At 38.4% G+C, this 13,142-nt stretch overlaps 2 protein-coding genes across 3 annotated transcripts in view; one reads left to right on the top strand and one right to left on the bottom strand.

The window, feature by feature from the left end:
- The first annotated feature begins 2,587 nt into the window (after positions 1-2,587).
- Positions 2,588-11,936, top strand: LOC139963506 (probable enoyl-CoA hydratase echA8). The gene is made up of 8 exons (XM_071964330.1): positions 2,588-2,920; positions 3,614-3,803; positions 4,463-4,624; positions 4,950-5,154; positions 6,036-6,162; positions 6,977-7,081; positions 7,918-8,064; positions 8,971-11,936. Exons 1-8 carry the CDS (start codon positions 2,891-2,893, stop codon positions 9,013-9,015), a joined length of 1,011 nt encoding a protein of 336 aa, XP_071820431.1. The 5' UTR covers positions 2,588-2,890; the 3' UTR covers positions 9,016-11,936.
- The window catches only part of LOC139963504 (probable helicase with zinc finger domain), a 33,434-nt gene continuing 31,140 nt past the window's right edge, over positions 10,849-13,142 (bottom strand). For both annotated transcript variants that reach the window (XM_071964329.1, XM_071964328.1), the window contains exon 17: positions 10,849-13,017. In XM_071964329.1, the coding sequence (XP_071820430.1) occupies positions 12,632-13,017 (386 nt within the window). In that variant the 3' untranslated portion in view covers positions 10,849-12,631. The remainder of the gene's footprint in view (positions 13,018-13,142) is intronic.

The following is a 13,142-nucleotide window of genomic DNA, read 5'->3' as shown; positions in this document are numbered from 1 at the left end:
AGCCTTATGTTATGTGCTCCAAATGGCATAATAAATCAAATTATTGAATTTGAAATTGTTAAAGTCATTTCAACCTTTTACCTGGTAGGCTACATCAACAATTAACGACCGAAAACCGAGTTAGAATTGACCCACACATTATTTCTAGCCCCTTTCCCCACCTTGCGCACTGGAACTTGTAGCTCATAGCGCTAACTTCACCCCACAACAGACATACACAAAATAACGTTTTGTTGCTGTTGAATAGCTTTGGAACTGTATACACTTGCCAACCTCAACGAGGTGAAGGAAGGAAAAGAAAAAGAAGAAAGAGAGAAAAGGAGAAAAGGATGGAGTAGAAAATACGGCAAGAAAACGGGAAGAGAAAGAGGAACAGTGACAAAATTATTCGAATTTGTAAAGCAAACAGCAGATATCACATCATATCAGTGAGCATGAAAATGGCGTTCCACGATAAACAGCCTCCAAACCATGGGCGCAGATCCTGGTGAAGACAGCGGGACGCGTCCCCACCAACTTTTTCAGTAGTGGGGACATGATATACCGTGTCCCCACCAATTTGTCTTGACCAATAGCTGCATTTCAAGTTCCCCTGTATTGAATTTTGGCGCAGTTTGATCCAGCATTGTGCAAATGACATGCAGCAGTTCTCATTTTATTGTATTTTATCCACAGTTGTTAAATATAGGACGGAAATCGCATTTGCGGCAGTCTATATTTGTTTTCTGTGAGAGGACCCCAGACCCATCGTATATACAAAAGTCTACTTGGATTATTTGTCCCCTGATTTTCTTTCTGCAGACGCCCATGTATTTCTCCAAACTAAATTTCTAAGCCATGAGATCTAAAACTTAAGGAGGTTTAGGAGCATCATTAGGTCTGGGAAGTGTTATTTCCGGCGATCTAGAAGGTATATTTGCCCAAAAAAATCGCACGCTACGCGCGAACCCATGGTTGCGCTCCGCTTAGATAGTATCAGAGAGCATACACGCGTCCCCTCCATTATCCAAGACTGATCTGCGCCCATGCTCAAAACTGTCGATGTGTGTAGTGTTCGGTTTTGGAAATATCTGGTATATTTTTATTTCCTTCAACGAAATTTTTTAATTGCCGTCTGAATTTTCGCAAATTCCCTAACCAACATTCTTCATCATACTTCATCATACTCGTGCAATTTTGACCCGTCTGTTAGGGTTTGAAGGAGGTTTTTCTATATCGGTTGTCCATAGATGATATTTTGTGCAACATTATGGGTATGTTTTGAAGTAAATTTATTCACGAGAATTGTGAATTTTCAAATTGTGAACAGTGGGGCTGACGGATACTGTGGGCCGCGATGAAGAATCACCTACAAAAGCAATGATCCACAGGATATGTAATGAAGTCGAACATGATGTGTGACTGGTGACAATCTTCAAAAAGGTTATAGATGAGAAAAATGTATTTGGGAAATACTTGGTTCTCAGGCAAAAGTGTACATATGGTTGGTCAGTTTCAAGCCCGAGAAGTGCCATTTCCGGTGATCTGGGGGTACCAAAACCAGAAATTTGCTTGTACGCTGCGCGCCAACCAATGGTGGCGGTCCGCTTAGATAGTAATGCGCGCCCCCGGGTTAGAAAATCCTGCATACGCCCCTGGTTAAATGCAGCTTTTCAAGGCCTGGGCAGTGCCATTTACTGCAATCTGGGAGGCAATATTTGCCAAAAGATTCTTGTGCACTTCGCGCCAACTTATGGTGGCGCTCCACTTAGATAGTGAGCCAGCAGTTATGACTTTTTATTTCATCAATGGCCTGCAACCCCCCCCCCCCCCCACTTCTGACAAGAAATCTCCGCCACTGATTACACAGACGTCCACTTAACATCGTTTGAATGGTATATCGAAGAGCCGGCCAAACGTCGGACCAACGAATAATGGACGGTTTCATCGACGTCAAATCGACGTCCACATAAATGTTGGAAAGACGTCAATTTAACGTCGTTTGAACGGTATACCACATAGTCGGCAAAACGTCGGACCAACGATTATTTGACGGTTTCATCGACATCGAATCGACGTCCACATTAAATGTTGGAAAGACGTCCAATTAACGTCGTTTGAACGGTATACCACATAGTCGGCCAAACGTCGGACCAACGAATATTGGACGTCTGAATCGACGTCGAATCGACGTTGCGCCACTTTGCAAACGGAAACGTGGGAGACGTCGATCGGTCCGACCATTTGACGCGACCCAACGTCGATCCGACGTCAAAATGTTTACTGGGGCAATTGCTCTTGCAGTTAAAGTGGACAAAGTTTATACCGACTGTTAACTGTCTGCAGACCATGAGGAGAAGAGGTTGAGTGGCCACATGTGTGTCCCTTATATACCAGATTAGGTACTTTCAATGGTAACCTAATTAGCATGTGTATAGACACTATGCAAAGTGCTACTGATGAAAAAATCCATCAATGCAATCTGGATTACTCTAGCCAGAGGCATATTAGAGGGGGTAAGTAAACAAACAAAGTTGACCAGTATAATATGGTCACTACAAAAGCCCACATGGGGCTACCGACCTACTACGAAAGTTTCTTCTAACCTTATCAACGACCTTTAGCATCGCTACGCCAGAAAAAAAAAAAACCTGTAAATGGACAACTAAAAAAGTTATCTTGCGATGCTCGTTAACACAGTTTCTCATTTATGCGCGATTTCAATTTAAGGGATATACCTGTGGCTACAATTGCTAAGATTATCGGCATTTTGCATCAAAACCACATCCTCGGAGCAGGTTTTTGGCTGTGTCCCACGGCCTAAAATAGTGGCAGCAGACATTGTAACGTTTCCGGGGATTATAGTTCGCAAGCTATAGTTATTTGCACAGTCGGACGCTGAAACTAAAAAATGACTTCCATGCGAATTTTGACCATCCTGGTGAGAAAATAAGACTGAAATAAGTTAGAGAATTCGGTCTGGAAATGTCAGCTTTCACTTTATTATGCAGTAAAATTATAACTTGCCTCAGTTAACTTAAAGCACGGAAATTAGAAATTCGCGGAACTATGTTACTATGTAGGCTACTGTAATATAGGCCTGTAACCTATACTATAGAGAGCCGTCGGTACTTGTCCAGGGGCTGAGTTAGTGAAATTTATTCACCATGAGTAACATTTGCCATTCTTAGGTGCGAACTGAACAACGCTTGAAAAGCTTGAAATTGTCATGTGATATTAAATAAGGCCTATCCTAGGTCTTTCTGCGGCAAATAAGAGTATTTAATAATGAAATTATAGCCGAGGCCTATAGCACTACAGTAGTAGGTGTTTAATGCTTCATATTTTTATCAAGTGAGTTTGGTCTAACATGCAGATAAATTAGGCTATTCTACTGGTGGTAGAATTTACACGTCACTGTATTTACTGAATAATGTACTGTAAATTTCTTCACAGATGGTTACTCAGTAAATATAATGGACATTTTTATGATTTTTTACCTCATAAATGACATTCTTGAGAAAAGTATACATTTATATGATGTAGGCTACCTCAATCCATTTTGAAGTATATTCCAATATCATTCTTTTCATGAGAATAATTTTTGTCTGTTGTTTTAATTTAAATCATGTAGAACCGGCAGTTGCATTACACAGGTGCGTCCAAGCATCTACAAGGTCTGCATCGAGCAGCAGCAGATGTCACCAAAGTAAGAACATACAATTGTCACAGCAACGAGGATGCACCATCATATGAGACTCTGCTATATCATGTGAAAGATAAAGTAGCTTACATTACACTTAACAGACCAGAGCACCTGAATGGTAAATAATGGCTAGGTTTGGATACCTGTGTCATAAAGCTCATTTGACTATGTTTCCCTGCTTTGTATGCCAGTAATTAAACAAGCTGTGAAACTGAGTTTCTGTTTGCATGGAGTTATAACTGAGAGAAGAATATTATTAACACAAAACTTTCATTTGAAACATTGTGTAGATGAAATTTGTATTCGGTTCTTGGTACTCTAATCTGTCTGTAATCATTTTGCAAAATGTAGTCCTGTTAATTACCAGCAAAACTAACTAACTGTCTGTTTGTTTTATTTTTTCAGACGGAAGAGAGTGTTCCCATGGGAACCTTCATGGTCCCTGCTATAGATATATGTTTTGTTTGCAGAATTATTAATCATGGATATGATATAAATCAAGTTGTCAGTCAGCATGATTAAAATCGAAAAATGAACGTAAGGTCATATGGATGTTTGAAATAAGCTATCACAGCAAAATTCAAGTAGAAAAAAGAGACTTTACGATGTTAGTAATTTCTGGACTGGTTTAAAAACGAGATGATTGCCTGAAGGGACTTACAAAAGTATACTACACATTTGTCTTGTTTACAAGACTGGCAAAGCTATGGACATAGATACTATATGACTCAGGTAAGAAGTGCCTTTTGACCTCTAGCTCTCTCTCTCTCTTTGCAGCGATTAATTCACAAATGCCAGGAGAGATTCAGTCAGCTGTCAAGAGAGCTAATGTTGATGATAACGTCAAAGTTATTATTCTGGGAGGAAGTGGGAGAGCATTCTGCGCTGGCTATGACTTGAAAATGTCCGCAGAAAATGAACGTGGAGAGATTAATATTGGTGAGGTGATTTGCCACAATATCATTGTTTTGTTCGTCTTACTTTTGTGGATACAATGCATGCTTCCCTGTTATTGCAAAGATAAGATCCTTGGAAACATAAACCTGTTAGTTTAGTTCAACAAACACTGTACTCCCAGGAATGAACAAGATTGACATAGTTTGAAAATGCAACATGGAAACATTTATATAAAGGTTGATATTTTGAAGTAGTTTCTGAGATACATGTCATGTGTTGTATCTGGATTCTAATTCCTCTCTCGACTTCACCAAAGTACCCCCAACTTTTCCTGCTGTCAATAAAATTTCTTTCAAATTGTTATTAGGTAATCAGAAGATGCCTTGGGATCCACTTGAAGACTTTAGAGCTCTTGATTATTGCACGAAAGCATTTATGTCCTTGTGGCACAGCTACAAGCCCACTATCGCCAAGGTCCATGGTTACGGCATTGCTGGAGGCAGCGACATCGCTCTGTGTGCAGATATGGTCATAATGGCGGAAAATGCTAAAATAGGTTACCCACCAGCAAGGTTTGTTAACTGGATGAAATTATTACTATTTTATTTTTACTCTTCTTGTCTTTTTCTAATCCTTTTTTTATTGAGTATATCAATCTTCCCAGAATTGCTCTTATCAATTTTGTTATTTCCCAGTACTGAAGTGACAAAAAATTAAGATATGAACATTACTTCATGAATATTGAAGGTCTTAGTTGTTGTCGTAATTTTGTCTTTTGCATTGTGCAAAATTGTCACAGCTATGTGGACAATCAGCCGGAGTGTTCTATCCATATTCTGTGCGATGATCAATCAGACCTTAATGGCTTTTAAAGGGTGTGAAGACTTGCGCACAAAGAAACGTCTCATGCCGGTAATCTGACTTAGTTTCAACTGAGGTGTAACAGAAGTGTTAGACACCACCATTGATCCCAGAAAATACACACACAGCTTGCTACTGTAGGTAATTAGACACTATAGTGTACAGTCACTACATGCAGCTACGGTCAATACCCATAACACAGTGTATATAGCAGCAATGGACATCTCAGCAGGGAGTTGTTATGGAACTCCCAGATCTCAGGTCCAGATAAAAGAAAACAAGGTATCACATTTCATTACTGTCTGCATTTTGTAGCAATAAGAAAGAAAATTCACTTGCATGACACGGAAAGTTAACTATTTCACAGGCCGGCATGCGGTTTGGGGCGAGTCTTCAATGCCTTTAATGTGTATTCATCTTCAATAGTGTATTACTATCTGTTTGTTTATCATTCAGGGTCTGGGGATGTCCAACTGCAGCTATGTGGACTTTCAGAGTGTTCTTTCCATTCTGTGCAATGATCCAACATACCTTAATGGCTTTTAATGTGTATTCATCTTCAATGAGTATTATTAGTTTGTGTATCATTCAGGGTCTGGGGTTGTCCAACCACAGCTATGTGGACTTTTAGAGTGGGCCCAGAGAAAGCCAAGAGAATGATGTTAACTGGAGACCTAATTACAGGGAAAGAGGCAGCAGAAATGGGGCTTGTATTAGAGGTAAGTATTATGAAGCAGAAGGGGGCAACAGTCAGATACAGTTACAAAGCATATTGGTAACTTAGCTGGATATTGGTTATGAAGCTAAATAGAGGCTTCAACTAACACACTTGAAGAACTTTTTTATAACATCATGATAAACTAGTTTGCTTCTTGGTAACAAACAAGTCTGTGTTTTTTATCTGTATTGTGTTACTTGCTTTTAAATTCCCAAAGCTTTGATTCCAAAGCAAGTTATGTCTTCATGTCACAGCCACAGTATCACTGTAGGAAAAGAATTTTGTGTGTGTAGATATGGTCATAAATGTCAGTAAGATTGGACATCGAGTGGTCCTTTGTGTTCATAATTCTTCTCATACTGCGGGGCAATTCCCAGTGTCTGAACTCGTTTAATGGGGAATCCAACAGGTGGATGAAGACGGGTGGGGGGGGGGGAGGGACGTAGCTTGTCTGTTATATATATTCTTTATATTAAACTCAGGTACCCTATGAGAAACCAAAGGTTATAGAGCTTAACAATGATAAAAGTTCATCAACTAGCTGTGATCTTATCGACAGATAAATCTTTCATTTCTGCCCCTCAAAAGGACAGTCACGAAGTGGTCCACCCCAATCTTAAATTTAGTTGTCTCCAACATTTGAGTTGCTTTTTGAAAGTTAATTTGATCTAATCTCTACATTATTCATGGCACAAATAGAGTACGTATTGAGGAACATACAAATTCGACGGAGAGGCATTATGGGAATATAATATAATTATTTTCTATGTTTACATTTTTTTGTTTTTCCTACTCTTTGGAATGGTTCGCAATAGGCAGTTCCAGAAGACAAACTTGATGAGACCGTCCAGAAGTTAGCCGATCGAATAAAAACTGTTCCAGCTAACCAACTCTTTTTTCAGAAACAAGTAATAAATCAAGTGAGTTATGGTTCACTTTTGCTGTCGGTAAAAAGTAATCATATGAAAAAATTCTTTTGTATTTTAAATTTTCATTGAAAAAAATCTGTAGCATGTATTGTTGTGTTGTGGAATATTTCCAGTTTTGAAAAATGTTTGTATTGTGCAAGACTTTAATCAAACACAAATATTTAGTTCCTTTGATGAAGGAAAATATTGATGTTTATTAACATTTTTTGAATTTTTGTGGCTTTTAGTGTATTAATGTCCTGTTTATTTTTGTCGAAAATTACTAACGTATGGTTGTGAGCATCAAGTATTGTTGTAGTAGCTACTTCATTCATACACTTGTATTGTATGCATTTGAATGTATTTTAGATCCTCCTGCAAGCAGGAACTCGCGAAGAAGCCATCATTGGCTTATCAAAGCCGCAAGCTGACCGAAGTCAGTCTCTTACATTCATATTAAATGTCCATGATTATGAATTGTCAACAACTCTGTAACTGGACGACATACATTCATCTTTTAGTGACTCGAACCGGGGACCTTATGATTGGAAGGCACCGGCGTTAACCACTGAGCTAACACTCCACAACACACTCCACAACACACTCAACAACACTCCACACTTAAAGTGACATTGCACATTACAACATCTCTTCCAAGAAATAGCGTATTTAGAACAACATCTGCAGCTTTCCGTTGTTTGCATTTCTTACACCAGTGTCACTTATTTGTCACCCCCTCATTGATTCTCAAAAAAATTTATGTCGAAAAACATTATCCCTGTGCAAATTGTTTACACTTTGTTTATTGTGGTTGTTGTTTTGTTTTTCTGTGTGTGCCTTTCGGAAAGGTTGCAGAACAGATGGGTTTGTTCCAAGCTCAAAGGCTTGCAACTTTATTAGATGGTATGACGAGACATTCACCAGAGGGTGTCGCCTTCCAAAAATATGCCATGGAACATGGCTTCAAGAAAGCTGTCAAACTCAGGGACTCTGGGGTGAGTTGTCTGATGGTTAAAGGCAGAGAGCTACATTTAAAGGCATTGAAGACTCGCCCAAACCGTGTGCGGCCATCCGAAAAAGTTAACTTTCTGTTGCTTGCAAGCTGACGTTTTGTTTGTGTCGCTACAAACTGCAGACAGTAATGAAACGTGATACCTTAATTGTTATCTTTAGCTGGACCTGAGATGTCCATCGCTGTATCATTTGTATACTGTGCTGTGGGTATTGACCGCAGCTGTATGTACTGACTGTACACTAGTGTCTAATTAACAACGGTAGCAAGCTGTGTGTGTGTATTTTCTGGGATCGATGGTGGTGTCTAACACTTCTGTTACACCTCATTCGAAACTAGGTCAAATTACCGGCATTAAACGTTTCTTTTTGCGCGAGTCTTCACACCCTTTAAGAATTTGTACATTTTAGTAAGATGAATATATATGTTAGCTGTAGTTTTGTTAGGCCTATGGTGTATTATTAAGTCATGGAGATAGAGTTGCCCAGGTATGCATGTTTCATCTTCTTCCAATGAATCTGATAAAATGGGGAGTTTTCATTCATACATGATATTGACATGCTAAAAAAGGACTAAAGTGACTTTTATCATGTGCCATGATGGCATCACAGACCACCCGCTGTGATCCAGCTCCTGTAGTAAGGGAAGGTTTTAATCAGGCCAAAAATAAGGTCATAAACATTAAATAAATCATTCCTCAAGTTTAGGAGAAGATAACATTTTGGGATTATTTTCACCTTCCTATGACTGTTAGGTTGATTGTCTGCTGCGACTGAAATATCTGTGAACTCTTTTTTATCTTGAATGAAAATTGCACACTTATATTTGGAGTAAATAACTTTGTAACAAGCAATCTTTTCTTCCTATCTTTCATGTTATGTTTCGTCAGGAAATGGACTGGACAGAAGAAGCAGATAAGCATGGCCGCGAATGATACATCAAACTTCAGCTGAGCACAGAGGGTGGCAGACAGGTTATATTCTTGCAGCTGAGCTAAAAGTTGTATAAAGTACTTAGTAAGAAAGCATCAACAAGTTTTTTTTTTGTAACTGTTGGTTAACAGTGGATTATAATTGGGGAACTAGGTTACCACTTCCCCATATGGTGCAAAGAAATATTTTATTCACAGCTTGCTACTTCCCAGAATGTCTTTGATCTGATTATTCAACTCATACATCATTGTATTTAAATTATTATAAATAGAGATGTTTTATTCAAGTTAGTTTGCTTTGACAATTTGTCAATTTATCTACAATGAAATAATGTGCAAATGAACCAAATATGCTGAAATACTTCAATGAAATATAATATTTCCTGTTAAGTACTCAGAAATACACTTTTTATTATTTCTGTAATTATTATTTTTTTGTCACATTAATACTGAGAGGCCAACACAAAATAAAGGGTGTAGAATTTTTCTTTTCTTTTTCCTAAACAATTTCATTGTCTATTTTATCAAAATATTAAAGTTGAAAACTTTCAAAATTTCATTTGGGTTACAGGGTAACTAACTATTAACTATTTGTGTAAATTCTGAGAAAGGAATTGCATTAATTGTGTACATGTCAACACTACTTACAGTGCTAATCAAATAAATATTGAATTTCCCGATTGGACATTATTCTTTGATTTGTCATGTCTCGCTCGTCATGTTTCTGAGGTTTTACTTTATCCAGGGTCAGATCAAAGCTAAGTCAACAATGTTACCAGAGGAGAAGTCTCCCCCCTTCAAACTCATTACACTGAACCCCCCCCCCAACCCCCACCAAAATAAAAATCACAGTGTACAGTTCAAATGGTTTATTCTGAGGCATAATTCGTCAATAAAAATTAGGTCTAAAAACAAGGTTGTGCTAATAAATACTTTTATACTGAGTTTTGACAAAATCCCTTACAGAACATTTTCCTCTCAAATGGCGATGAAGGAACATGCTCCCCCCCCTCCCCCCTTCACACAGGCCACTGTACCAGTCCACTCCTGCTTGTGTTGTATTTGCACCACTTTAATATAATCAATGGGTACGATATTTTTTCTGTGTATGGATACCACATTTGGTAGCAGCTAAGGGGTAGACTGCATGTGTTGTATATGGACAACAGCTGTAATGCCATTAGTTCACTATGACCAATCAAACTTACATTTCCATTGCTCTCCCTGTAATAGTCTTGGATATAACCTCTTGGCAAGATTCGTATGAATTTTTGAGCTGTAGACATGTATAGATATTACTGCATGCAAAGTCCTCTGTGAGAGCAACAGGATGGAGTTTTGATTCGGTAGTTCAACAAAAGCCTACACCTGACGGACAAACAACATTCAGTAAAACATACTAAACAATGATACCTATCACACAGAAAAACTTGACATGTATGCTCTTTGAGCTTTGGCGAAATATTGTGTTGAATTAACATCAAAGAATGGAACAGGTAAATTCCAAAGGTAAGCCAAAGCCTTATTATGGCCAGAATTATAACGTTATTCTTCTGTCAGTTACCCCTCTCCTCACAGACTTCTCAGTTTGTCTTGTAGATGAAACCGCACATAAAGTTACTCGGGGCAACAGTAAACATACAAAATTTGTATGATATCTGCCAGATTTTAACACTATTCTCCAAATCATCTTTGGGGATTTTTTTGGGGGGATTTTCTTTTCTTTTCCCAGGTTAAAAATATACTTTGCTATATGACTTCTTTGATCATCAAACCATGCTCGACTAAGTCAAAACAAAAGATTACTCCAAAGAAAGTAAAAAAAAAAATACGAGATGATATTTACAGATATTTGTATTTATTTTGTTTTAGCCCCCCACAAGTTATGATGATACAAAAAATGGTCTTGATGAAAGACAATTTGATGACTTATTATACTAATAACGGCACCCGCACCCTTTCACCACCCCATCATTGTCACCCCCCTCCCCCTACCATTCTTAAAATATTTCAACTTTCTACAGTTACTTCTACTCTGTTACTATTCAATTACTCTTGCTTCTAACTTCTTCTTTTTTTCTTTAAAAACAAAACCAGAAATTGACTAAAAAATGTTTTTAGAAAGCTTTCTGAGTATTGTATAAAAATGTTTAAAATTTTGGAAGAGACAGCAATCATAAACCTCTCTGTACTAGAATGTTCTTTAAGTTGGCACATTTTGGCATATTCCAGTTTCTATCATAGAAAGCATAACACAAGAAACTATTAAACAGCTTCATGTTCATCCTAAATGCTTTGAGGTAATGTTTGATATCACATCTTTTAAAACGGTGATTGGAAGCTTCCTGATGCGTAGATAAAATTACTCTGACATATTTGTTTTTTTTACAAGGTTCAGACCTGATCCAGTTAAAAGCAAAGCTATTCAGGCTCATAACCAGGCTAGGAGGTGGGGTGGGGACTACTGTTCCCACCCCCTCCCCCACCCCCACCCCCACGGCCATCTGTTACCACCATTAGATCATACAATACAGATGCAGACACAGAGATTTGACTTCCATCGGTTACCAAGTGAACGTCTTTTGATGCTATGCAAATGAGATATGACATCCCTTATTTAATTAAAACAAAAGATTGCTTACTAAATAATCATGAATGAAATAATATTTGCTTTCAAATATTGCTTTGAATATTCAAATCCCATCCAATTCAGACATTTCTTTTTCTTTTGCTTTAACTTACGTCGTTTTCTTGTTAAATATTTTCGTCTCTTAACATTACTGGATTCCGTTCAAAGCAGGATCCTACTTTGATTCCGAATTTTCTTATCAGAGGGCAGTATTCCAGAACTATTTGTAATACTTAATGTAACAACTAACATTCACTCTGTTGATTTCCCTTGTCCTTTTTGACAGATAGTTTAAAGGCCCGGTCACACTATACCGATTTTTTATCGGAATACTATCCGATTTTCCCGGAGGAATCGAAACAGCCAGTTTTTTGTTCGGGTCTTCTAGCCACAGTGATAAAGGACCTGAATTGCTATCTATTGAGCCATTCCGATGTGGAATAGCCCTCTGCTAACTTTTGATATTGACTCCGTTTCCTTTTATCGGATAGCTATCCGATTTCTCTTCCGATTTTTATCGTTTTTCGATGTGACGTCACTTCAGAATGTAGTCAGTTCCAGAACTCCTCAGATTTGGAGTAGGTATTCGAATATTCCACTGCATTCATTACATTCACTACCACAAACCTCAATCTTCGGCCTAAAATCGGAAAAATCGGACCGTATTCCGATAAAATATCGCTGTAGTGTGACCGGGCCTTAAGACAAAAAGCCAAAGTTTGAGTAGGCAAATAAAATTAAAAAGTAACATAATAGAGAGACATACTGTAAATGCCTCCTCAGACTGGTCTAGAAATTTTCCACTAATGCAGGAAAATCTCCCAAATAAGAAAAGAAGAATTTATACTCCTGTTTGATATTACAAAACTTGTTGTGTTTGGCATCTTTGAGTGATGTCTTGCGACAATGTTGGAACACTGATTCCCAATTTAATTTGCCATCTTAAATCTATGGAATTGTGACATCACTGAACTAAAATGAGAATAAAATTTACATCTGATAAGGGTTAACATGTCTAGCATTGCCGGCGTCTTCAGAAGGTGGTGCGGTTGCATTTACACTGGCCTGAATATCAGCAACGACTGTCTCTAGTGTGGTACCTTCCGGTAACAGGCTGTTGTGCGTATGGCATTCTTGAAGGTATCCCCACCACGCCTGACGACAAGCCCCCATGGTGCAGAGTGGGACGGGGTCGCCAACCACGAATAACAGACTCTGTGATCTCGTGAATGAGGTGATGAGCTCGCCCTCGTCCGAGAGGAACCCTCGATACTTTTCCTCGGAGGAATCCGATTGGTCGTTTCCTCCCTTGACCTCCTCTAGCAGCTTGTTTCTGGTATGGACAGTGCTGATGAAGACTACGCGGTACTGCTTTCCTGTATGAACAAATGAATGACGATTGAAATTGATTGTCACAACGGGTATCACATGATGGCTGTAGGGTTTATAAAATTATGGGAATTGAGAATTTTATTTTCTCGGTAGGGTTACATTTTTACTT

The sequence above is a fragment of the Apostichopus japonicus genome, chromosome 22, assembly GCF_037975245.1.
Source record: "Apostichopus japonicus isolate 1M-3 chromosome 22, ASM3797524v1, whole genome shotgun sequence".
Lineage (NCBI taxonomy): Eukaryota > Metazoa > Echinodermata > Holothuroidea > Aspidochirotida > Stichopodidae > Apostichopus > Apostichopus japonicus.
Note: the sequence above shows the minus strand (reverse complement) of the source record. Positions and strands in the feature narration are given on the sequence as shown.

Coding starts and splice junctions, on each gene's coding strand:
- LOC139963506 (XM_071964330.1), top strand. CDS start 2,891: ATGACTTCCATGCGAATTTTGACCATCCTG. Junction 5,155..6,035: donor ATAGGTTACCCACCAGCAAG/GTTTGTTAACTG, acceptor TGTATCATTCAG/GGTCTGGGGTTGTCCAACCA. Junction 7,082..7,917: donor AGAAACAAGTAATAAATCAA/GTGAGTTATGGT, acceptor CCTTTCGGAAAG/GTTGCAGAACAGATGGGTTT.